This window comes from Stegodyphus dumicola, chromosome X2 (assembly GCF_044657685.1).
Source record: "Stegodyphus dumicola isolate Sdum_Otavi_A_Nest chromosome X2, ASM4465768v1".
Taxonomy (NCBI): Eukaryota; Metazoa; Arthropoda; class Arachnida; order Araneae; family Eresidae; genus Stegodyphus; species Stegodyphus dumicola.
The window spans coordinates 48,362,250-48,390,190 of NC_140781.1; the positions used below are offsets into that span (position 1 = coordinate 48,362,250).

General features: G+C 31.1%; 1 protein-coding gene across 7 annotated transcripts in view; it reads right to left on the bottom strand.

Annotated features, from left to right (window-relative positions):
- Positions 1-4,176: 4,176 nt before the first annotated feature.
- Positions 4,177-27,941, bottom strand: part of Smox (Smad on X protein) — a 192,402-nt gene continuing 168,637 nt past the window's right edge. For 4 of the 7 annotated variants that reach the window (XM_035369386.2, XM_035369400.2, XM_035369416.2 and 1 more), the window contains exon 8: positions 4,177-14,599. In XM_035369386.2, the coding sequence (XP_035225277.1) occupies positions 14,331-14,599 (269 nt within the window). In that variant the 3' untranslated portion in view covers positions 4,177-14,330. Of the gene's footprint in view, positions 14,600-27,567; positions 27,726-27,941 lie in introns of those variants that run through there. The other 3 variants (XM_035369412.2, XM_035369404.2, XM_085809446.1) reach the window with 3 other exon arrangements.

A 27,941-nucleotide genomic window follows, 5' to 3' on the forward strand; every position in this document is an offset into this window, starting at 1 on the left:
TGCTTGTCTCCCATTAATACAGTAATACCTGTTATTTCATCCCTTTCATAATCCACTATAAAATCAATTTCCTCTTTTAAAACAACAATTGCAGTTCGTCCTCCAGCTGCAACTCTCCAACCATTTTCAATGAATGCCAATTTTTCATTAACCCAATAAGGTTCCTACAGTAAGATCAGGACTAACACGAATAACATTTTGGAGAACAGAGAGCTGGGTAGCAGCTAAGGCACAGTGGTTCAGGTTGATACTTAAAATAATCATACAAATAAATTTATATAATAAAATCATGTAAAATAAAACAAATATACACATAAATGAAAACACAGCTGATAAAATCTAATTATATAAAATACTAGTACCAATGAGTACATACATGCTAAAATTCATAAAGTATTATATCATACTAGTCATTCTTTATAATCAAAGTCCACCTCTAATAAATTCAATTTCTCTCTTTAAAGAGGAACAGCTCTTATCAAATACACTATGATCATGTTTCAATTCTATACCACACTTCTGATTAGAAACCACACAGTTAACACATTTCCTACCTTTATTTTTACTCTTATAAACAGTTGCAAGATGATTTAAAGCACATTAAATCTCTTAAAGTGACTGTATGCCAAGCATTGTGTACACTGTCTTGGTGTCAAAAATAATATCGTAGAGAAAGTACATCATCCAGACGCTGCTCTTCCAATATTTCCCTTTGACAACCAGAACCAACAGAAAAAATATGATGGAGCATCTTACCCAGTCTTTCGTAGGAATATCAAACAAATATCTAGTACATTAAGCATTCCATACACAGTTACATTTCAAGACATCTATTAAGCTCTTCATTCTTAAAGGTCTCCCCCACACCATAAATGATAATTTTCGGTTAAATAAATTTACGCCTCCTTACTTTAATATACTTCAAATTTCCTTTTTCTTCAATAGCACTTTCATGCTTACTACTTCACCTTTACTACCTAGTTTCAATAAAAAGTTTCCATTTTCTCTTCTAATGCACCTTTTAATCTTAACCTTGATAAATGTTGTATCAAAATTTGACAACATTCCAAATATGACCCAGTGTCATGCTTGAATTTGCCGCCTGGGGCATTGACTCCAGCTTGCCCCCCCCCCCAGATCCGGGACTGATTGTGATAGATAGTCCGCATTACCACGATCGTTTGTTTCAAGGTAAATAATGTCGAATTGGAAAGGCTGTAAGGCCAAGGCCTAATGCAGGAGTCTTGTTGCTGCCAAAACTTTCATGCCTTTCTTTGAGACGAAAATTGCAACAAGAGTTTTATGATCTATAATTAATGTACACTTCCTGCCTTTTAAGTAGAGATAAAATTGTTTAGTTCCCCAGATGATTGACAAGGCTTCTTTATCTGACAATACTTTTTCTCCGTTTCAGTCAGTGTTCTAGAAGTATATGCAATTGGCCTTTCCGTTCCATCAGGAAGTTTGTGAGAAAGTACCGCACCTAACCCCCATTGGTGATGCATCAGTAGCCAAAGTTAAGGGCAATTTTGGATCATAATACATCAAAACTTTTTGTGAACACAATTCTTTTTTGATGTTTAAAAATGCCTCCTGACAATCCCTTGTCCAAAACCCTTTTTTCTTAGTTAATTTGTATAAGGGATTTTCGATTGTCGCTAATTTAGAGCAAAATTTCTAATAAAAATTAACTAATCCCAAAACCTTCAAAGTTCCTGGGTCTTGAAGCTTATGCAATCACTGGTATTTTTTCATCTGTTTTATGTAAACGATTAGCATCAATTTTATGACTTAAAATTGTATTTCATCCTGAAAAAATTTACTTTTGTCCAAATTTAATTTCAGTCCATGCATTTTCTCGAAGAAAATTTTTAAAGTATTTATATGTGCTTCATCATCAGACCCTGTTATTTGCGCATCATCCATGCAGACTTTACACCCTTCCATTTCTTGGAATAGTCCGTCAATGTAACATTGCCAGATTCCCAGCACTGCATTTAGCCCGAACATTAATCTCTCACACTTATTAACTGTAATAAATCCTAAAGGTATCAGTTTTCCTCCATTATACATTTTAAATACCAGACTTGTATTCTGAATTTTCTTTTTAGAATTTTTTTAAACTCATTACCGATACTGCACCCCCTGTATTCAGTTCCAGAACTCCTGGTTTAAATTCTATGATCACTTGGACCATCATGGGTGGTTTCCTACTTTTCACTTCACTGGAATTTACGCTGTTTATAGGAACTGTTTTTGTTTTTATTATTTCAATGTTTTTAGAGTTATAGCATGCTCTTTCAATGTTCCCAATTTTTTTACAAAATCTGCAGATACTTGTCTTAAATTTATAAGAATTTCTATCATGGTCAGTCCCCGTACATCCTGAACACATTTTGCCTTTAGAATTCTTAGCTGAGAAGTTTTGTTTTGGAGCGATCGACTTAGATTTACCTTTATGTCTGGCACTAAATTTCTTAATTTCCACTTGGTTTCCCAATTATTTTGTTTGCATTTTAACACTTTTCCCATTGTCAAAGCTATTTTAAAGTGTAATCTAAACTGATATTTTCCTGCTCAAAAATTCTAAGATAGCTCTATCTCTTAGGCCACTCACAAATACACTCCGCAACATCGTATTTAACATGCTCTGATCTTAAGAACCCGGTATGGCCCAGTGACCTTAACTCTGCTATATACATACTGTTTCCCCCTTGTGCTGCTTTCGATTTAAAAATATATGCCTGCTAAGAATTATAAGTGGATTAAAATTAAAATGGTTTTTCAATGTTGTTATCTAATTAAATGCTACTTTATTATATACAAAACACATCATCACTCACATACACATGTACAACTACAGACATTCCTGTTCTCAATACACCAAAGTGCTGAATGCACAAACATGATGATGATTTCCATAATTGTTCAGATTATAGGAAGAGTACTATTAGTATTGAAAATTACTCTGGTTAGTCAAATAATTATGACACTGTGTGAATGTGCTCACTGGAATGACAGAGATGGCACCTGCTAAGGAATTTTATATATTGGCTGCAATCATAGTGAAGCATTATTTTTCTGCCCTAGTGGATGTGTAAAGGGGAGGACTGTAGATTTACGCAACCTTAAAAAAAAAAAAAAGGCAGATTGCAGTGGCCTAAGAAAATTTCTCAAACAGCACTTTTTATCTAAAGTTCAAAAGCTGTCATTGTTAGTACTACAAGTAACTGGTAACTGGAGGATGAGAAACTATTAGTACTGATGAACAAATGTGGACATCAGACACTGTCCTATTTAGTGATGATAAGCAGGTGGCTTCTTGTGGCTCAACTCGGAACTGAAGACTGTGTAGGTCCAACAACAAGGGTATCTGAGCACACAATTCATGGAACTTTGCTAGAAATGTGGTTCATCAGTGAAAACTTCTCTCATAATGCCTCCGCAAACCTAGCATAATTGACACTTACGACCACTTATGTCCCGAGACCCTACCTGGGACCTGTCATGGCTATAAAAACACACTTTAAGAGCTATGTACTATAACCTGGTATGACCTTTCATGGCTTTAGTCTTCCCCATTACAAAAGGACTCTTCCAACAGGATACACCATGGCCAGATTAGACTAGTATTTTAAGGAACATGTTGATGAAATCCTGTTAATAAACTGGCTACTGAATTCACCAGCTATTAATCCTACTGAGCACATCTATTATGTCATGAAGCACAAGCTTGCCACTTACCAACCATCTCCTCCTAATGCATGGACTTGCATGATCTATGTTGGTCAAATCCATAGAAAATTTTCCTCTGAACAGTTATCAAGAGCATTTACTATCTATGCCACAAGTGGCAGCAGTTGTTTTGCATATTCAAGGTGAAGCAATATGATTTTAGATGATGAGCCATAATGTTTCAGGCTGACCAGTAAATGTTCTGAGGGGAGAAACTTCAGAAGCGATGAACATGATGTGTGGTTTTTATTTGATAAATTTCACACTTCTGGTTATATTTCATAACATGCTCAAAATATTGTATGGCATCATCATAGTAATTTTAACAATTGCTTCATTTATTTCATACCTAGCAGTAATTCACAGACATAAATCTGACTCAAGTTATGCACATTATGTATTACATGACTAAACTTCTGAGAGAAAAAAATAAGATAAAAATTTGACAGAAAAACACATTTTATTATTGAACATGACTTAATTACATCAGCATGTCAAATAACAGTAAACAGTTCTGCGATCAAAAGTAACATATGCTTTAACAAAAGCCATCATGATTTATGAAACACATTAATGAAGATGCAAATATTAACAAATTCCATTGGAACGTTAACACACTGCAACAGAAATATCCTAAACAAACTATACTGACAGCTCATATATTTCAAGTCACTGAATCTTCCAAGTGAAATGCTATTTCCTTAATATCACATGCAATAAAATACCCATTATCCAGTTTTCCTGCCTTTGTTTATCTATAACAGATACTTAATATCAACTTAACAGAAAACCACAACAGATGATATATAATGAGAATTAATGCAGAAAAGAAAATAAGACATAACACATCATAGCAAGATCAAATAAATGCATTAATAATTTTTAAAACAACAAATATACAACAATGAATACTTTTCCTAAAATATTAATTGGAAGTTACAATTTAAACAAGACCACAAGCCACATTGCTTAATAAACAATAGAAATACAACGTATTGTAACAAGAATGAAAAGGCAGATGTAATGTACATTAAATTATGAGTTTTAATAATACATATGATATCTAAGAGACTGAAAAACCTGCAAATTTTTTTTTTCTCTTAGAAAATGTAGTCAAATTTAGTCATATATACCTGGATTAATGCCAAACCATATTTATGCTGCAGAAGTCATGATTTCACATTCAGTACACATTAATATTCGACTTCAATCATAAATGGCTATGTACGAAACAAACTGTATGTCGCTCAATAAAACAGCAAAATGTTACCATACTTTTAAATGCAGATTAACATCTATATGGTAGCAAAAGGCATTAATAAATATAGCATTCATAACATAGGTGAATGTCATATGTATGATAAAAGATTTAAAAGCAAATATTAAAAAAGGGGGGTAAGTTTTGAGGAAATTTTAGAAGCAAAACAAAATTATCAACAAATAAAAATATTACTTGGAAAGATTTGGAGTGACAATCAAATGTTAGAAATGTTATTGCTAGTTTTAAGATATTAAGTGTTTATTTTATCAGGATTTAAAATACTGAACCTTGTGCTTAAGAATTAAACCTATAAAAGACTTTAAAAAATGTAGTCACTTTAATCAAGAAGCAGGCATAATAAATTTCATCTACAAAAATGCATTTACTAACACCTATTTCATAAAAGAGTTTGAAAACAAGATTTAGTAAAAAAGCTGGTACATTATATGCTAATTCTTAACTTCGGCACTCAAATCTAAATATACATGTTTAAAATGATTACACTTTTCAGCTCTTTAAAGATTTTAAATACATTTTAGAATCACATATCTAAAATATCTTGTACTCAGTACATGCATATATATCATAATTCATAAGTTTAAATTCTTTAATAAATTACAATCAAGTAGATAAATCTGATGGTATAACTTAAGAATACATATTTAATATCATAGCATATACAAAATAATATTTTTAATTATTTTGTATAATGCACAATGAAAGCATGAAATGTAGATATGCAGAAAACAAGCCAAAAAAATTAATAAAGGAGAAAGATGAAACATATGGGAATTATAGAAAAATTATAATGAATGAAAAATAAATGTGTTAATCTATTTTCTGAACACTAACATAGAAAAACCGATTTGCTTTGTAAGATTAGTGAGCTGATAACATACACTGATTTATGAAGACATGGAATTAAATTTGATTCTTTAATAAATATAAGATAAAATATGTACAAATTAAAAAATATTAAGATACTAGAATAAAATTTATAGGTTAAATCTACTTATAATCATTGCATGACAATGGTAAGTACATACGGAAAGATGTATGAAACATTTGGCAGCACCAGGATGTAACATCAAAATGTAGTTTAGGATGGAAAAGGAAGATTTAATCATAAAATTAACATCCATAGAAAAATTTAAGTCTTTATTGATATCATGAGGAATATACATCGGGAATTTCCTGCAGAAAAATAAACTAAATGTTCATAATTGAGAACTTCTTACATATAAATGCATAAATTTAGCATATATTCACAAATTCATGCATAGCATGATTTAAGCAATATATTTCAACATATTAAAAGTACGAGAACCAAAAAAAGTACACCAACAAATATTTAACATAAAAGAATGTATGAAATAGTTTACTTATTGACAAAGCTATCATCAGAAAAGAAATATTTTATAAATGTGAAACACTGAAACATGTATATAAAAGCAAAATTATGCCAGTTATTTTATGGGTAAAAGTCTCAGCACATGAAGCTCAGACATCTGAAGATATTTATTTATAATGCATGACATTCCTTCAAAAATGTAATAACCAAGATAAAGAGAAGCATGTGATTCTGCAACATTGAATTAGGTCAACATTCAAGAAGTACAATATCCAACATACAGATACTTCACAGCAAGCATGTTACAGACTTTGCGACTATTTTTTTTTTAACATTAAATACTACTTATATCAATGAAAGGAATAAAGACAAGACTTCACTGACATCATAAATATATAACAATAATAAAGTCATGAGCAAAGAGTTCTTAAATACAAAAAGCATACATATACATCCAAAAGCTGAGACTACCATTTTTTTATTTATTTTTATTATTATTATTATTTTTACATTATCATATGTAAAATTCAATTTCAGCCATGCTTCACCTTAAACATACTCCTAAAATACAAATTTCTTATAGTTTAAAAAAGAGTAGTATAACTTTAGACAAATAAGTAGTATTAAAGAATAAGGAAATGAAATAATATGTATAAAGTGCCAAATAACTCATATGTTCAATGTCTAAATCACAGTAAGTTATATGAATACAAAAGTAATTGAGCAAATTTACTATCGGTAAAGAATACTGTATTTTAGAATCCTTTAATATGAAATATCCAAAGCGTCAAAATGTGAGAATCAAGTTCAAAATAACATAAGCTGTAACTCACTAACTGAGCAAAACTACATAAAATTTTGACACATGCATTTACATTCTTCAAAGCATAATTTTAAATTATACAGCCATGATATTGAAATACTTCAGTAAAAGTAAATACTAACTATTATTTAAATATCTACAGCTTGTTTGAATAAAGGGAACTTTCATCACTTGAGGAAGGCTTTGTGCAAATTAACATCAGGCTCAATTATTCAAAATAGTATAACACAAAAAGAGCTGCTGCATGTAAAGGCTTAAAAATAAGAAAAATACCAGAGAGCTATAAAATATTCTAATAAATTACAAACTTTTAAACAAAGAAATACTGGATAATGACTGAAAGTTGCAGCATAGGCAGGCCTATATACAAAAATTTTGGATAATGCTCCTGTATTAGGAATGTTTAAAGTAATTTACAAAAATCCTTATTATGTTCTACTCAGTATAATGACTATGTTGTATACATACATATATATATATATATATATATATATATATATCAATATATATCAATAGTCAGGTTACCACAGAGGAGCTCAAATATTCACCATATGAAAAATCAAAGTTAAAGGAAACTGAGACTTTAGAATGAAAACAGAATATATATATATATATACCACTTAAATGCTAAATCATTTATTTGTACACCTAGATAACTATTTATACCCTTTAATTTTCCTGATTTTATATAACTACAGTTTGATGAGGGATAAAGCATAACTAAATTTGACCTGGAATTTATTTCACAACATCTTCCAGAAATGTTTTCCTTCACAACAATGAACACAAATTCAAATTATCAACGAGTTTCTCTTCTTTTAGAGCTGTAATTAAAAATCGCTATGGTAAAGCATCAACTGCATTAGAATTCAAAATAAAGATTAAAATATCAAAATTAAAGAAATGAATGGATCAGATGATGGAAGTATTAAATCACTAAATATGATTATTATTTAGAAATGAGAGAGTTAAATTTAACAGCTTAATGAATGGATAAAACACAAAATTATTGAATTACTATGACTAAAAGTTCAATTTAAGAAATTTACAAAATCTGCAATAATGCCATACTATAGGTATCGTGGAAATTTTTTTAACACATAATGCAATTTCACACAGCATATTCTCTAAATTTATATGGCACAGATAAACCTTGTGATAAAGCATAAAACCATTATGAGCTTCATACTTTAGAATTTTTTTTTATCAATCTTAATCACATAGCACAAAATCTATTTTATGGAATAAGTAATTTTTTTCTTTTTTTAAATAATGAAGACAAAATCCAGTAAATAAACTATGAAACTACAATAATAGAAGAACTAAACTGCAAAATAATAATTTTAAAAAATATTTCTCAAAATCAAGCAGTATTTCTAGTAAAGATATCAAACAAAGGTAAAACTATTTCTAAATGTACTAACTAACAGTGCATTGAACAAAGACTTAAATCTGATGAAGCATATTTACCAGTCTAAAAGCAAATTTTTATAATTTACAAAATGAATATAAAGCTCATTCTAAAAATTAAAATACGAATTGCTATTTTTTAAAAGTACGAAATTTATAATGCACGAATATAGAGGCCAAGGAATTTTTTTGAATATGGGGACAGGAGAAAAGTTTTTCCTTTGCTTAGTAAAATTATGAGTGGGAAAACTACTTGATAACAAATTTTAAAGCAGACAAGGGGGAACTCTTTAAAATAACATATTTTATTCAATGAAGAAATTATTAGGCCATATACTCTAAAAATTTACTGCATACAAATTATATGTACATTAATTACAAAATAAAGATATTCAACAGGAAAAAGTTATACATGCATGTACAGATATTAAGAAACAAATATTAAAAAAAAAGTTTGATATCTAATAAAACAGGATTTTACTGCAAATCTATTGTTAAATTTGAATTACTCTATAAAAAATGTCATTTGATTTGTATATACTGCATGCACTTGGCAAATTTTGATACTGTATAAAGAGGCTTGTTAATCTTTGGAAGTTTCCTACAGAGTTTAAAAAAAAAAAAAAAAAAAAAAAAAAAAAAAACCCATTGGAAGCCTGATTTTTAAAAAGTGCACTCCCATTCTTAAGATGGCATACTCTCTAGCTTCATAGAACATAATGCTTTCACCCAACATATGCTAAGACCATTTCTTTCCATGAGAAAATAAAAGCAGCTCATAATTTTTTAAATAGCGATTTGAATAAAAGAAGCTCAGCTCAAGCATCTTCTTTTACTGAAATTAATTCCCCATAAGGATGAATCTGGCAAATTAAATGGCTATGGTTTTCCCAGCCTTATTTTAAAGTACCCATAACAACAGCAAAGGAACTTCTAGAAAATTTACTATGAGAGTTTTAATCTCTCAAGTTAAAGTAATAATTTTTATTCGAATTGATTATCTGATAAAAATATATAGTATAACCAATAGTATAATATTTTTTTCATTTCATTTTTTGCCTTCCTAAATTCCCATGCTGAGATTTGAGAACTATTCGACACACATTCAATTTTACACATTAAAAAATGTTACACATGTAATATAAGAGACTTTATATGAGGAAATGGGATGTTAATCTTAGCTTTTTTACCAAGAGATTATAAACCATGAGTCTGAAAATTATTATAATGCAACTAGAAAATACATTTTAAAACTATCAAGCCTAAATATACAAAACTTATTTAAAAATTATCTTAAGCTTAAATATAAAGAATAATTATCCCAACTTAATATATTTCAGATGTTAAATATAATCTGGACTGATAAAACAACGGGCAAATGTTATGAGTTCTTGAACTAATTTATATTTTTTATAAGGAAACATACCACACAATGTTTTTTAAGCAATTTTTAAATAAAAATATTAATTAATATAATAAATATGGAAATCGCAGCATCTTCTCCAAAAAAAAGCACCACAAAATAATTTGAATGAGAAATGAATTTTTAATGAGAAATTAATAATACATACAAAATTATAAATGCTTCATAATTTAATTCACAAACAACTTCATAACTACAGAATTAAAAATAGATTTTTATTTTAATTCCACTTTAAGAGTATAATTTTAAAAATGTACTTTAAATTTCCCCTTCTTATAATGAGGTATTTTTGTCATATATTTGATGTTTCTTTTTGTTGAAGTACATAATATTTATACTTTTTGAGGATGAAAATGATTTACAATTTTTCACTATACCTACCTACCTTAACCACTTGCGCTACAATTTAACTTCATGGTTGTGGTGCCGTGCGCTACAATATAACAAGCGGTAAAGTGTCTGTCTCATTTGCGCTACTCCCCGTCTGCGAGTGCAATCCAGAGCTGTAACTCAAGAAATAAACAATCTCGTTGTTAGGCCACGTGTGCACCACCTTATTTTCATTTTTGTGATAAATGCCTATCGACGTGGTGTTCACGTCGCTCGCGGTTTGAGACAAAAGCATCTCGACGCACGTGGCATGCCTTTTTAGCACAAGTGGTTAAGTAACAAACTAAAACAATAAAATTTTGCTTTTACGAACTTTTTTATGCTTTTACAGAAATGCTAACTTCGATACATTTTTCAGAATATTTAACATTTCAAATGATAAAATAATGACTAGTGTTTATGCATTTGTACACATGCTGTTTCATTAACAAAATGAGACTATTGTATTTGCTTTGAATACAATAGTCTCATTTTGTGAAATAAAAGCAAAACATTACACAACAAAGCAATTTTTAAAATTTTCAGTCCATTTTCTTCCACAAATTCTTCAATCTAAAACCACTAACTAATCAAACCAACTTCATGCCCATTTTAAATGGAAACTGATACACATGTATGTCAAAATAAGATTAATTTCAACCACATAACTTGGTTCTCCTTTGTACATAACAATATTAATATTATTTATCACATATTTGCTGCTTAGATGAGAACAGTCTCGCATGAGGTCATGGCAAACATATACTGTCATTTTTATATATATTCGAAAATTGATTTCAATAGCATAATTTTTCTCCATCATAAAAATACAAGAATGTATATATCGCACATTTGCAGCTTAAAAGAGAACAAAGTTATTTATACATGGTTGTGGTAAGCATATATTGTAATTTTTAGAAATAGATATACTCCATATTCTCACCAATACATTTAAATATTCTACATCACATTCAGTACAAATTCTCATGACACCGAGCAAAATTTGAAATGATAAAAGTTGTAAGCTTTAATTTATATATCATGTTACTTAAACATAATGAATTAGCTTTGACTAACCTAATTCATTTGTGTAGTTTCTAGTTCTTCTGTTTGCCTTCATGAGAATGCAAATTAGACTGAGTTTAAATATCTAGGGAATACATAATTTAGAATGAAAGCTTCAAGAATACACCACAAAAGTTGTTTATTTCATGAGTCATTCTGAGCTTTTAAGCTACATCCTGAGAATACTGAGCTAGTTTTGGTGAGTAATTTGTGTTTGCTAGCCTTTAGATCTTGAAATTACGGAGAACTAAAGCCAGGTTGAATAGACCATTAAGGTAATTATTAATGCCATACATATTTAAGCATTTGCATTTCTAAGACTACCAGAAGCAATGAAAAAATTTTATTAACACGCGCGCTAAAATTACGAACACGAGAAGGCATGCTGGGTATGTCATACCCGAAAGCAATTAACACATTTTCAATTACATTAATAATATAAATATGAGTATAAATGTGGATTAACATAAAAAAATGAACTTTAGAATATTTTAAAGAATATAATAAATCAAGTACTGATATTACATTTCTCGCACAGAAACCGTGTCTTTCTGTCCTTGTTTTAGGGACCCAGCACATCTTCTGTAAATGTTTACCTGTTATTACTTATTGTTAAATAAATGCTTATCTGACTAAATTTTACTTTATTTGAATTCTTGTATGAAAAATGAAAGGATCACATTAAATTCAGATTATTGCCCCCCTAAATATCTGTATGAAAAATTTCAGTGTTGTGCTATTCGGGCTGATGCAGCAAATTAATTTTTTATTTAGTATAATTAAGTGAAATTTATATAAAATCAAAAATTGAAACCAACTGGCAATCTTTAACAGAACAACATGTGTTAGCAGCAATTTATTGATTTTTTACACAGCGTATCAAATTAGAAATAAGTGCTGAAAAAAGTAAATACATTTAAAAATTATAAATTTATGCATTTTATTTACGAGATATGTTTCTATATAATCAAATATACTTTATAATGGAGATTAACACCACTATTCAAATATAAGTTTGATTCCATTTTCAAATGAGATCAAATTTAAATTAACTGCAGTTTTAGAATAGTAGGTAATTCAGTTCGAAATATAGGTTCTCTAATTCATAATCAGCATGCATGAAAACGGGAAAACATTTTGTTCATTTTGATATATGATGGTATAATGTATAAGCACATTACAAAAACCAGACACTGGCTAAAGCACATGGAAAAGAATAATGAACTCACGTCAGGAGGGGTTTAATACCCTAAAGTTAAATAAAAGACTATTATTTCAAGTCAGACACTAAATATCTCTCATGCAGATAGTGATATATTATTTTAAGATTCTTAACAAAAGAACTGGAAGTAAAGATGTAACTGTCAGTTCTCACATGAATAAAATTAAATCCAATGGAAAAGTCTAACCATCTTAGAGATCACAATTCCTATTACAAATGTCTTAACTCACAAGATGGAACATGCAGCCAATTTATATCAAATTTAAAATTGTAAATTTCATATGAAAGTATGATGCATAAGATGCATCTCTTAAAAAAATAGATACACATTTACTTGTTACAACTAGCAAAGCAATCACAGATTTCTCACACTGCACTAAACTGTACAAGCTATGCAATGAATATATAAAAAAACTTCCATTTTTGTGATTTTATAGCTTCATTTAATATCTCTCGGGGACAATTGCTTTCATTATAGTCTATGTTAAATGTAGTTCAGATAATCATCTTCAGTCATGAAATGATATGACAAATGTCACATTATCAGTGATTAAAAAAAATTCTAAATTATTCCTGCAGCGAGCAGTGAAATTAAATTACAATTTAAACAGCCCCTTTATTACCATGCAATTATAGAGGGTTATGAATTGGAAAACTACTTTCTAAACCTGAAAAGGTGGTAAATATAATGATTGCATGGAGGATAACTTACAAGTCAAAATTGACATTTTATTAAAGTCTCACTATACGTAGAGCAGACTATTAATATGATACACAAACGAAGCAAATGCAACCTCAAAATTTGCAAACAATTTTTACAATAATGGAACATTTAAGGAAACTACATAACCCTCCATAAAAGGCTAACAGATAATCAAGTTCAAAAAGAGGCCATGAAACTTTTTTAAAAAAATTAACTGTCAATAGAAATTTTGCCCTCACATCAACAACTCTTCTTTCATTCTGGAGCAGCTTTGTATAAGTATGGTGTACTGCTGGTAGAGTTTAAAAGGTAATGAAGAGAAAGTAAAGAATTACCAATTAATAAGAAGCTAGCTGACACTGAGAACTCACATGCAGGAATACGACTTAATTATGTTTTATAATCTCATGACTACACAGTAAATAATAAATGTGTGTGGTACTCCACCTGGGAGTTGCATTTTTTTAAACAAGAGTAACCTAGTACAAAACACATTTCTTCAAAATGTTACAGTAAACTACTGCTTTTAATAATAATACAATTAAATGGCATTTTAAATACATATTCAAACTCCAGTTTTGGCTCATTCTTAGACATTAGCTTAATTAAAAAGGGTGTTTCACAATATATAACAAACAAGATCAAAGATCATGACTAACAAGCAATTTTTTCCCCTGTAATCTTAAACATGCTCCATAGACATGACACTAAAAAGTTTTTTTACAATCTAAGTCATATTTTACAACAGATGTAAAATTTATCAATAGAAATTCCAATTTAAACTTTTATGTGTGAGTGATATATATACATGAGTTTGTATATATATATAATAGCATCTGTTATGATAAAAATAAACATTCTCAAAAACTTCTTGCCATACATCATACAAAATCAACACAGAACATTCATTGGCTACCTAATGGGAGCAAATATACAGCACCAGATCAGGGGTCATGGTTTCATTAAATTTAAGACATGGAACTGCATGGTATGCGAGGTGATCCCATTTGTGTTAGAACTCTATCTAACCACTGCAATGGACCATTCAGATGTAATTCAATCCAACATGGTGTAGAAGTAACTGTCTGCCGGCGATATTCAGCACCCCAACCTTTCACAAAGCTCATCCTTATTGTGCACATTCTAGTCAACTGATAAACTGCTTCAAATCCTTGACTGACAGACTGAGCCAGCAGTGCAGCAAATTCTTGATTGTTAAAAATCTTTAAATTACACCCTAAGAAAAGAGCAATGTGCATAAATGTACATTACAAAAATAATAATAAACTGGTAAATTGATAAAATGCTCTTTGAAACCGCTAGTGCACTTAAAAAATATCACAGGGCAGTCTAACAAATTAATAGAAAATTATTCTGCTCCTGACTACAAAATTCAGTTGAAATTTGTGCTACATGACAGTTAAATTTCAACCTGTGTTAAAAAAAAAAAAAAAAAAAAAAAAAAAAAACTTTACCCTTTTTCCATAAAATAAAATAATAAATTGCAACATATTTCCAATAATAAAAAGCAAAATGTAAAATTTAAATTTCAGGTACCAGGTACAATACAAGTTTTTAAAACCTCATACTGTCCAAACATTTTTTTGATTCAAATAATGAAAATTTACAGTACATTTCCTTAGCATAACTGGAAAATGTAATTATTTTGCATAACAGCTTTTCATACACAGTGAAATTTCAATTTAATTAAGTATGTATTGGATCATTGCAAATGAACTGGTCATTGGACAATGTCAGGTTTCTACTAATTGCAAAAGAATGTAAGCACTGGGTTTTAAACAAATTTTTTGTCAGGTGACAGTGTCAAACTTGTGTGATGTGACTGCAGTATTTGTTTCATTCAATATTAAATACTATTCATATAAAATCAATAATGAAATACAGTCAATTAAGACTGTTATAACTTTATGAAATTAAACAAATTCCTGCAGCAGTGACAGTAAGAAACGCAAAGCACTCGATGGAGCAACAACTAACAACAGATCTACTTGTTGCTGGTTTGTAAAATTTCATTAAAGAGATTTAAATTCAGGCTACAAAATAAACCCTGTGGTCACCATCTGTCCTCCTACTATATGGAAGTATACGACAAATCATTCAGACATTAAATGAACAATTTTCAGCTTTCATGGCACTTGGCAGTAACAGGAAAGTAAAGGAAGCTCACAAATTCACTTAGAAAACAAAGCACACATATAGAAGTGGACTCTGCTCTCTTAAAAAGTAAAGAAGATATTCTGCAACTAACTGTGACTGTGGATGAGAAATGAATATTCTGCAAGAATCATCCCCATTCGTTGCAGGGGTTGGGGTTGGGAGTGATATATATTCCAGGAAAGACTCATAATAGCATTAAAACTCTCTCATTTACTTAATTTTTTAGGGAAGGAAGGGAATTTTTATGAAATTCTACAGCAATGCAGTTGGTTGAATGCCAGATACTGAGCATTTAATATACCTCAAAAGTATTCCCTATTATTTACCAAAGTAAGCTACTCCTTGTATTGACATTGTTTTCTTTTGTATGTATGTATATATGTGTGTGTGTATTTAAAAATGTAATAGTTTTGTATTTAATAAATACTGATTAAATAATTTCTAAGGCAAGATTTGAGTAGTTATTTACAAGCAAGCCAAATTTAATGGAAAATTTAAAAAGGAAAAATGTAAACAAGATGCAGGATGAAATGAACAGTAATATGTGAAATTCTTTAATTAGCTCAGTCCTTGGTCTCAAGGTATGCATTGTATATAACACATTCTGCTGTATACAGAGTGATCCTAAAACATCTGGCAAAAAATATACAGGCAAATAGAGGAAATTGAAATAGGCAGATGCTGTAAAGAAATGTGTACACTGACACAGAATGTAATAAAGGAACATATGAACAATGAGCAAATAAGGAAGATAGGTAAAGTCAAAAGATAAAAGTTTTTATAACAGGTGCATGAAAGATCAAACACTAACGTTAATAACATTTACAGTGGCAGCACAAGGATTGATATGCATTAGAAAAGTTCTAAGGCATTTTGTTCTCATTTCCAGTAGCAATTGACAGTCTAACCACTACCGTATTTGACGGCATATAAGATGCACTTTTTTTCCCTAAATTTGGTCTCAAAAAAGTTACCTGCGTCTTATACGTGAAGGTAATTGCATTCAATAATTGTTTATTTGGCTTTTACAAAACGTGAGAACTAAAAGAAACCACGCTATTGAAACATTTTTTCCTTGTGTGTGGCCGTCTAAATAAGGGTGCGTCTTATATGCTGCCAAATATGGTAAATCTTCTTCTGGGATTCCATGGGAATTTCATAGATCATGTTCTTAATCCCTTCCACACACAGGAAAAAAAATCCATGACTATCATATCTGCTGATTCACCACATCATTCCCAGGCTGCGAAATCCAGTAAGGGTTATAAGTCGCATCAAAGTAATTTCTAATCATGGAGGTAGGAGAGGCCCGTACTGGTTTTTTATATACACTACCTCGAAGGCTGCTCATTAATGCTCCTCACAAACCGTTGTGTGTTGTCCGCTTTGGCGGCAATTCCAAGATGGATTTTATGTTTACACTACCTCGAAGCAGTGATGTACCCCTCTTGGTGACCAAACATTCAGAGTGTTGCCATTAAGATTAACAGGTTTCAACATTATCGAAGGTAAACATTCTGTAATTACGTCGTATATATAAGTATAAATGCCTATATTTTCTTTTCCTACAATATTTCAAGATTCCGAAGTATGTGCAAGAATGCTTTTTTAAACAATATTTCATTCTGAATGGAATTAAATGCTATACTTTTCCCAGAATGGTTTGCTCAAAAGAGTTTTGATTTGAATGAAATATTTTAGGTAATTTTATTTTATTTGGTTAATGATTATAAAATCAAAGTTTATTGTATTATTAATATTAAAATTACGCATTATTTGTTTTCTATTTATGGAGTTTCTTTCTGAAATACAAGATGGTTTTCAGCTTCTGAGGCATCTTAATTACAGTCACTCTATAATTAATGCTCTATTCGGTTCATTTGAAATTAGAGCACCTTTAATTTTAATACCAAAATAAGTAAAATATTGCTGCTGATTTCTGATTTGCACGCACTTCTAAAAGTATTTCCGAAAGGTGTTTTTTTTAAAGCGATTTTTTTTACATTTTTTAAATATTAATCAAACCTCATAACTGAATTATAAATTGTAAGGAAACAATTCTTTTAATACTTATAAAATGTTTTTTGCACCCTTGATTTCAGCAATACTCATTTAAAAAAATCTGCTTTACTACTTCCTCAAGTATACATCTCCTAGATTGTGCTTCGCAGCACCACCTTTTAATAGATTGTTTTCCAGTATGAAATATTCTTACTTAAATAGTTTTATAAATATATTTGTCAACAGAATTTCAATTTATGTTTACAATCAAATGTTAAGGTCTTTATATATTTAAATAATATTTATAAACATTATAAATTTAGATACATTTAAAAACTAGATTTCTTCACAGTAACACTGACAGTAGTTTATTAGTGAATTAATCCTCCATTTCGAAACACATTTATAAATAATTTAATAAATATTTGCATATTTTGTTAAAGGCAAATGCATGCTTTTTTAAAATGATATGCATAAATACCTATACATACTTAATATTTTTAAATTTTTTGCTTGTGCAAATCTTTAATCTCTGTGCATGCATTATATTTTTTGCAGAAAATAAGTTAAGTAATTTAGCATATATCAGAATTTTTACATAAATATATATAAATTGAATGAAAATTACATGCATTATTTTTAATATGCACTCAGAGGTCAGTTTTCTTTCTAAAGTCCTCCACAAAAGCTTCTCTCCCGTTAAGTAGATTGCCTTTGCATGCTTTTGCCTATTTAAAAAACTTAACCTGACCTATTTACCTAATTACAAATATTTTAACATGCATAATTTTATATTTACATTTAGACATCAAGTTTCAAACTTTTGACTTAAAATACATTTCTTGTATTCATTCATTATCAAACTCAAATCTTTTAGTAAATATATTTTGGCAGAGCATTCAATAATTTTCTTAGCACTTTTACCCAGTCTAATAATTCTCTGATAATATAATAAATAACTATTCATTTTACAAACATTAACCTCATTATTATCCAATCAAAATATTGCCAGCCTTATTTTGTGTACTGATATTACTTTACTTAATTCAAAAGATAAAATATGCAAAATATATTGATATACCTATTAATAACATTGATGATTATTTTCCCATGTCTTGAAACTGTTTTTAAAGCAGCAGACTACTATTCAATTTCCTTTCCTTTTATTCAACAATATATGTATTGAACAATAAAAGATTTTTCATTCACAATTTTGTGTTACACTTAATCATAAATTAAACAGGCTGCTACATACAATTTAAAAAAAAGAGAGAGATAACTTTATTTTGATAATTTTTCCTAACAACTGTTAATAACTGACCATGAAATATGAAAAGTTTTGTATACAACTGACCTATGAATACTGAATTATTTACAGTATTTTTGCAAATATATTACAGAATTTTTTAAACAAATTCATTATCTAAAATGCAACTAAACTATACAAACTGCTATTATCCCATCCAACCAGGACTTAAGAGAGAAGAGCTAGCTCATACAGCTTTTCCCCCTGAAACTGGCAGTGGGGAGTGATGACGTAGCCATGATGACACTGAGCGCGGAGATGCAACTGACAACATAGAAATTAGCGTTTTAAATCTGAAGAACCAGCGTTTAAAATGAGCTGCATGTGAAAGATAGCTATAATTTAGAAGAGACAATGTTGCTGCAGTATGCATTTTACACTGAACATTAAAAAATTTAATAGTACTTACTCAATTTTAAAGTAACAGATAAAATGTGCTACTCTTAGCATAAAGTTCCTTTTTTCTTTAATTTGCAGGGATTTTTTTTCTTTAAATGCCTGTTTATTTCTAATCATTTCTTTATCTGCATGTTAACTAAGAGAACTGTACTACTGCTTCTAAGATAATTATAATAACAGCTATTTAAAATTAATCAAAAAAGCAACCTTAAACTGGCATAGTTTTCAAAATTTCTGCTAATCTAAGTTTGAGTTTCAGCTTAATTGTAAATTTTACATTGGCATATTTTTCTCCCGATTCAATATAATAACATATATTTTTAAAAATAATTTTGTAACTTAGGCTTACATCAATATTACACTTAAATAAATGCATTAAGATTGTTATCTTAATTTAGACAAAACAACTTTACTCACAGTACCTAAAAAAAATTATTTAATTTTTCAAAAGTGGGGATTAAGGAGGCAGGTTTTCTTATGCCAATTACTTTAATGTTATACTATTATATTTTATCTAGAATGCTACGCTAGCACAAAATCGAATCAATAATAACACAGGATACAATAAAAATAACTTTAATAATAACTTAACTAAATTAGTTCTCATTTGAAATATGCTTTACACTATTAACTTCTCAAATGTCATCTAGAAATATTTGAAATCTAAACATATTATACATGCTTACTTGTACAGTTACAATGCAACTACAAGTTTTTGAAATACTATTTATTGGCTACCACATTCGAAGCAATCTACGTTTTTGCCTTTTGGGTTGCTTTTCTTTGGGAAAAATAAATATGCATTTCTATTTAAGAAACGTATTCTACAGAACTCGCATGACAAAGCAACGGGAAATATCTTCACTAGTCCACCTAATTTTTCCTTCTTTTCTAGCAATGCGTTAATCTGCATCCTCGTAAAAATATGCTTTAGACGTTTTTCCAAATTCTCCAATCTGTGCTTTTTCCTAAATTTCGCTGTTTGGGATTATAATTTCTGCATTTCCGATACAATTTCTTTCCAGATGCCGTCCACTTTATTTGTCGCTCAGCAAACATTCTAAAATTTTTCTTTTCTCTTTTTTTTAATATTTTATTACAATTTTCTAAGGATATTATTTTGTTCTTCAAATTATCAATACATTCTTACCTTAGGTCATTCAGGGATGTTGTCACTTAGGGCATAGTCACTTGTGAGTTTTATTTCAAAATCATTCACATTTTATTTATTATTGTCAGCTTCAATTTCATTCTCAGCCTCAAAACAAATTTTCCTTGGGCTTAATTCGTGTAGTCTTTCAAAAGCACTCTGCATTATTTTTCTTTTCAAATGTCAACGATTTCTTGGTGTTATTTCATTTACTCCACACGATAAATTTACTTTCGGCACAGTCTTCATAATCACTGCACAGAAAATGTTCGCCGCAAATTCTTGCGTTTTTCACATTAATAGAATCCTGTCTTCGACATTTATGTATCCATTCTTTCGACAAAAGCAAATTATCCTTTGGGAAAGCATGAAATACAATATCTCTTCCTTTCGTATTTCTATAAGTGTTAGGGCACGTTGCTACAGCGCAAAAAGCCATATTACATAAAGGATACTTTAAATATAGAATTTAAAAGGAAAACTGGCTAAAACTATATATATATATATATATACAGAAATTATTAAATATTTGCATTATGAGAAAACAAATATGTATGATTAAAATTAATTTGGGATATGCGACCTCCTGAAAATCGTCTCGCAATTGAATGAAACTACAGTTTTAAACACGCGAAATCAGAGCAGGTGCAACACAGACATGACAGATTACTTCCAGTTAACCCCCTCCATGAGGCTCGCGTTGGCGAGGAGTCGAACAAAGAAATGGCCTAGCCCTTTTATTTATCCTTGCCATCCAACAATGAATGTTTCTTTTGTGCAGAAATGTCCTAGTCTTTAAATTTGTGTGGAAGTACAACAAAATTGCTGTCAAAGTACTAACATGTTCTAGATGCAAACAAAATACCTCCCCTTTGGCTACCAGAGCACTGTATAAAGGTTAGTGTGAGGATGGCATCTTCTTTTATTCTTACCTCTATGTTTCTAATGTTGTTGTTAAAGTATGCTGGCATTTCCCGGTAGGACCTCATTAGTGTATAAAGAGCTAGAAGAACACACGAAAGAAGTTTCAGCAAGATATCTTGTAGAAAGATGCAATATGTGAGGCCATTTAGTGACATGGCAAAATACAGTGAAAGGTAATGTTCCCATGGTAAGATAGCCATAATGGCTTCCTGATTTGGCACTGTTAGTCTGTTTTTGGTTAGGAATTATAATTAGAAATTGATGATAAAGCTATAAATAGTAATAAATTTAATTGATCATGAAAATTTTAATATTTACAAAAAATCAATTGCAACAAGTTTAAGAGTTTAAATATTTAAAAAAAAAAATTAATAACCCATGTAAAGCAGCATTTTAACAGCTACATTTCACACCCAAGAAGCACTCTTCCAAACATAAAAATAAGATTCTTCAGCTTCAGTTGATTACACCTCAATGCCTGATGACCTAGTGCCATAAAACTTATTTGTTCAATAGTTTCTTTAACAAAATTGTCACATTCCTAACATTTGTATTCAATTGTGATAACGTGTTCATTATATTTTACACACTGTTCTTTGGAAATATAATCAAGTGCTCAGCATTTAGTTTTCATTGCTGTTCAGTTCACCACAATTGCTGTTCAGTTCCTCTCTCATACCTACCTTTTTGTGACAGCCCAAACCAGTTCTATGGCAATGAGATCAAAATGATTGGGTTTTTGAACTACACCATGGCCCTTTTCCTTCAAAAGTTCATCAATGCAGTATTTTTCTTTGAGGGGGGGCAGCGCATTCCCATCAATTCAGAAAGCTCCTTTTCCTCATTCGAAAGGTGATGAGGGAATACGTTTCACCTCCAACTACTCAGTCATTTTTTAGTGGCAGACTTTGCTTTGGATTTAGAACGTTGGCATGGCAAGATGCAACCAATTCGAAAAATTATCAAAATTCATCTCATTGTAATCATGTGGTGGATCAGACTGGCATACCAAATTTGCTCCTTCTATAAATCCATTCTGGTTACAATTTGCACAGCTACCAATCTATTTCTAGCACCTTTTTTCACGAAAGCTCCTATCTAGGTTTCATCCAAATAAATAATTACACTGCTGGCTACCATAAATGTAACACTCTGAAGGAAGCATGCAAATAACACGAAATTTATAACATGCATTAGCAAAGGCGAGATATGCAAAAGATTAGAATTTCAGCACAGACGCACATCCTGCACGCCTGTGGCGTCACTTCAAAGCGCTATTTAAGGCTTGGAGTTTTCGACGATTTCAAGTTCAACAATTGTGTTTTTCTTGTGGTTTAAAAAAAAAAAAAAAAAGACCAATTATGCCTCATAGTAAACAGCGATCATCGTTTGATCAAGTATCCGAGTTCGACATAGGAAGGATAGTGGCCTACCGAGAGTGTGGATTATCTTTCAGGGAAATCGGTAGTCGTGTTGGATGAAACCAACCGCCACCAATGGCGCAATGAAAGAAGGATGTGGACGACAGAATGGAATGAAATTGTCTTTACTGACGAGTCACACTTCTGTCTACATCATCATGATGGTAGGATTCGAGTCAGGAGACACCGTGGAGAGAGGATGCTGAACAGCTGCTTTATGCACTGCCACACTGGTCCTGTACCGGGTATTATGGTATGAGGTGGTATTGGACATCACTCTTGCACTCCTCTAGTACTGCCGGTACTTTAAACAGCCAGTGCTACATCTTCGAGGTGTTGGAGCCAGTTGTCCTTCCCTACCTTCAGGGCTTGCCCATAGCCATATTTCAACAGGATAATGCGCGACCACACGTGGTATGGAATGCCCAAGGGTTCGTCGTCAATCACCAGATTGAATTGCTTCCCTGGCAGGCTCGCTCTCCGGATCTTTCGCCGATAAAAAACATGTGGTCCATGGTTGTTGAACGACTGACCCAGATTACATCCCAAGCTGCTACACCAGATCAACTTTGGCAACATGCGAAAGTTGCTTGGTCTGCTGTACCTCAAGAACACATCCAAACTCTCTTTGAATCAATGCCGAGGCGTGTGGCAGCGGTGATCTCCAACAATGGCGGCTACTCTGGCTACTGATTCTGGAAGGAACCACACTTCACGGAAGTCTATAAATTTAATCATTTGATACGTGGTCAACATGTTATCTACTAAATACATTTTGTTGTGATATCTCTTGTCTTTCTTGGTGTTGCAATTTGGGCGGCCAGCAGTGTACTTGATTATTCTTTCAATTTTTTTAGCTTGCAAAAATCTGTATTGCCACTGCACGTCTTCTCTTTTTCCAGCCACCATTTGTTTGCTTTGACTGTCCTTCCATCTAAATCCTATTTTGTGCAATAGTTTTTATGAGTAACATCTCTTTTTTTCCAAGGGAAATCAATTCTTTTCTTTTGTAACAGGCAACAATACGAATAAAGAAGGAATTTTGTTATCTGCATAAAGTTCATTGATCTTTTGATGAACACAGTACACAAATCAAAATCATTCATGCTTAAAATCTTAATTCTGGTTTCGGTCTATTTCATTTTCTGTAATAACAAAATATTAGCCTCTTGCTTTATGCACATAACCGTTCTCACTGATACACCAATTATAGTAATTGTTCTCATATGAGGTTGCTAAATAGGAATACAGTTTTTCATGAGATGCCTACTTTTAAACTGACTCTTGAAATTTATGGACCACTTTTCATTCCTCGCAATGGATTGTCCTATCTTTTCCAGACATTTTTTTCAGAAAAAACTAGTTTCACGTATACTTCAACAACTTAAAAAGCTAAATAAGCAACTGTTAGGGAGTTGGTGAGTTTACAGATTAAAAACACTTATAGGAGGTTCAAAAATTTATGAATATTATGAGGATTCTTGTTGCCTTAGCATTTCCAATATTCATTATTTGGCATGTTATTTTAACTCAGATTAAAAACACTTTTTAACCCTTTGTTGCTCAGTGTTCCACTACATGGAACACCCAACTTGAATAACTTCTAAAACCGTTAAATTCAACCATAAAAGGATAAAAATGCCTTTATAATATACTTCGAACTTCTCTTTTTAAATAATCTATGGCAGCATATCACAAGGAGACCCAGAATTTTCATTTATGATGTGTTATTAAAATCCACTTATTTTCTAGTAATTTTCTATATTTTTTGGAGATACAAAAAAATTTGTTTCAAAACCAATTTCTGTATAATTTTGATGGCTTTACTCTATATTATTTGTTATATATTTTTTTACATTTTTCATACAAAAAGCATGCACAGAATCATTGAATAAAACGAGGTGTTCCATTAGCGGGAACACTGCGCCTTTAGTGATCTCGTGCTATTATGCATCACAACATCTGTTGTATATGTTTTCTATTTCCGTTGTTTTGGGCGAATGAATTCAAACAAAGCAGTCTTGAGGGGTGAGGTGTGGTTTGTGCTATGAAAGCCTTAATCTGGTCATCTTCAAATTTTTGTGAGTAATTTTCAGGCGGGATTTTTATCAGTAGCTCGAGTCATCTTTACTTAGAGCTGCACGAATTTTTTGCTGTCGCTTTTTAGTCTCATTCACGTTTATTATCAATAATTTGTGTAGATTTTTTTTGTGTTTGTATATCTTAAAGCTTATTTTTCTTTACTGCTAGTTTTAATTGTAGTTAATTTTTATGATTAATTTTCTGTAAATGGCGTGGAGAGGTCTAAGTCTTTCCAAAGCGCTAAAAGTGCTTCATGAATTACCCTCTTATTCTGAATCAGAGCATGAAGATAGCAGCGATACTGAAATATATGCTCCTGAACCACTTCTGTAATTCTATTGTGATATGTCAGATGAAACTCATTTATTTGATGAGAAGGTTGATAATCCATCTTACCCAGGACTTTCTACACAGCCTCATGTTTTTACTTGGAATTCTAAACATAATTGTTGCACGGAACAAGAAGCCGCACAAAACAAGTTTTGTGTTCAAAACCCGCAAAGTTGGTTTGTGCTTCTATCAAAAAGGTGCGACATGCTTTGAACAATTTCACAAAGCTAAGAAATCAAAAAATTTGTAAATATCTTTGTATATAGGACTTGTGTATATACATATATTTATCTCATTCCTCCATATTTATTCAAGAACGTTGTGTATATCCAGAAAACCATGTATACAGCCATAATACAGTGTTTTTTCATTACTATAAAAAAGCTTCTACTCATTTCCGTGCTTCACTGCAATGTGCTCGCTTAGTCGCACTTTTAAAATCTCTGGCGGCGCAGTGTTCCACCTCATGGAACACCCACAGAATTAAAACAGTAAGTGCAATTTATACAAAATTTTACCTGTATACTCCTTTAGGCCTAGATAGACTGACTGCATACATTTTTTGTTTGTTTTTTGTTAAAATTCAGACTTTAAAGTATAGTGCACTTCAAAGGGTTAAACATAAAATTATAAGCATGAAGATTTAAAGCAGCTGTGATTCTGAATTACCAATGATAGACTGCTCATATACATGGCAAAGTGGTGGTTCAATAAAGCAAAAGAATTGTTTGGTGAAAATTATGATAGCAAAGCATCATCTGCATTTAGCATTCCCTAACCTGATAAAAAAACCCATTCTCTAACCTTTTCTAAAAAATAAACAGCTCCTAGCTCATATGCCAACTTACCACAGTCGGTTAATGATTGACACCATGCCATTAATGGTAGACAAGCAATCTTGCACTATGTACTCTTTCTCGGTAGACATGTAGTCTTGTACTATATGAATTATCATGTACATAAAGGTGAGAAATGTGGATGTTAATTATACCTGAATGCACTTCCCTACTGTGTAAGTTCTGTGATATTTTCCTCTACCCACATGGAGCAATCCCCTCTTGCATAAATCCTGGTTAATGAACTGGAATGCTTAGAAATTAAGTAACTGTCTGCTCAGGAATAATTTTCTATACAACTTTTGAATAGCTTCTGCATTTCTGTCTGCAGCACCAGGATAAAATGAGTGTCAACAAGCTCTGCGCCCATGCAGTGATGCATACTGCTTGAAATTTACAGAGCAAATGATAATTTATACCAGAGGAACGCTTTCACTTATCTTAACAGCACTCCCTATCACTTCAACAGGCCATTGATTATAAAATCTATTTCAGTCTTTTCTACCTACATTTCTGCCAGATATTTTAAAAACACCATGTGTAAAGTTTTAACATATACAAATGTAAAATAATTTCCATATTAATAACCCTTATTAATATTTATTACCAATTTTTTTTTAAATATCTACCCTCCTGAATTTCATGGCACATCAGATTTATTATTATTTTTAAATGAAATCATTTAAACAGCAGATAAAATCTTTTGCATTTATTTCATAATTTCTTTTTCAACACATAATAAACTCTAAAAAATTGTATCCCTTTTCTCAAATTCTTTTCATAAACAGGTGAAATAAAGTTCTATTCTAATCTAGTGCATGTATGAAAGTTCTCTCAATCTGAGCTTTCCTAAAACCCAAAAATGAGTCTTGCTCAAAATTAATACTACAGCAATGCAGCCAGAGTGTACTTCAGACAGTGTTTGGCATAACTAAGAGCGTTTAAGTTTTTTTTTTTTTTTGAGGGGGTAGCAATTTTGTATAATACATATTCACTGGTTCAGCTTGAAGGAACTGTGCAGCAAGTACAATAGTGCTTGTAATTTGAGCATACAGTTTAAAAATTAAATTGTTTTTAATTTTACATTTAAGGAAAAACATAGCAACTGAAATCCAAAAGCACTGACACTCTATAACATTAATACAAACAATTTTAATAATCAATAGATTAATTTCCCATATAATTTGATTTAAGTGTACAAAGACACCAATCACCAACCAATGCTTGGCCAACTGGAAAAATAATCTACCAATTCCCCCTCCCCAAACCTAAATTTTGCTTTTATCATACATAGATATTCCCTCCTCACTCCATTTTGCTATGTCTGCTGCTATTACGCCACATTAGCTCTTCCTTCCTATGTATTGGAAAATGTTCTTTTTACTGAAATAGTTATGCCTGCTTTAATGGAAGAGCAACCGCGTTCCATAAACATGCCATATTTAAGAGCAGAGTGAGCTACCACACAGGCAGTACATACAGGAAACAGCTCTTCCCAGGAACTACAGATCTAAGGAGAAGCTTAGATACCATCCAGTACCTAAAGAAAAGCGTCATTTAAGACTGGCAAGCAAATTGCATATACTGAGAAGGATATCCAGATGGGAACTGGGATCATCTCTCTGCACCTGCAAAGTTCTGGAAGAAGAAACCCAAGAAGACACAATAGAAGAATGGGCACAGCTATGCTAGATGGCACAGTATCAAATGATTCACCACCCAAAGATGGGTGCTGGCTGAAGAAGAAGAAGAAAAAAAGTTTCATATGACTGGATTTACTAGAAATGCAACAAAGATTACATACAGAGCATGTTCTTTGGATATCTTTACTTAATATCACATAGTAATGAAGCAAAAAATAGTTTTTTGAAGTTTATCACATAAATGGCTGAATATCATGCAAGTACAGGAATTAGTAGACAAGAGTTGAAAAGCTTTGACATTATAATCAT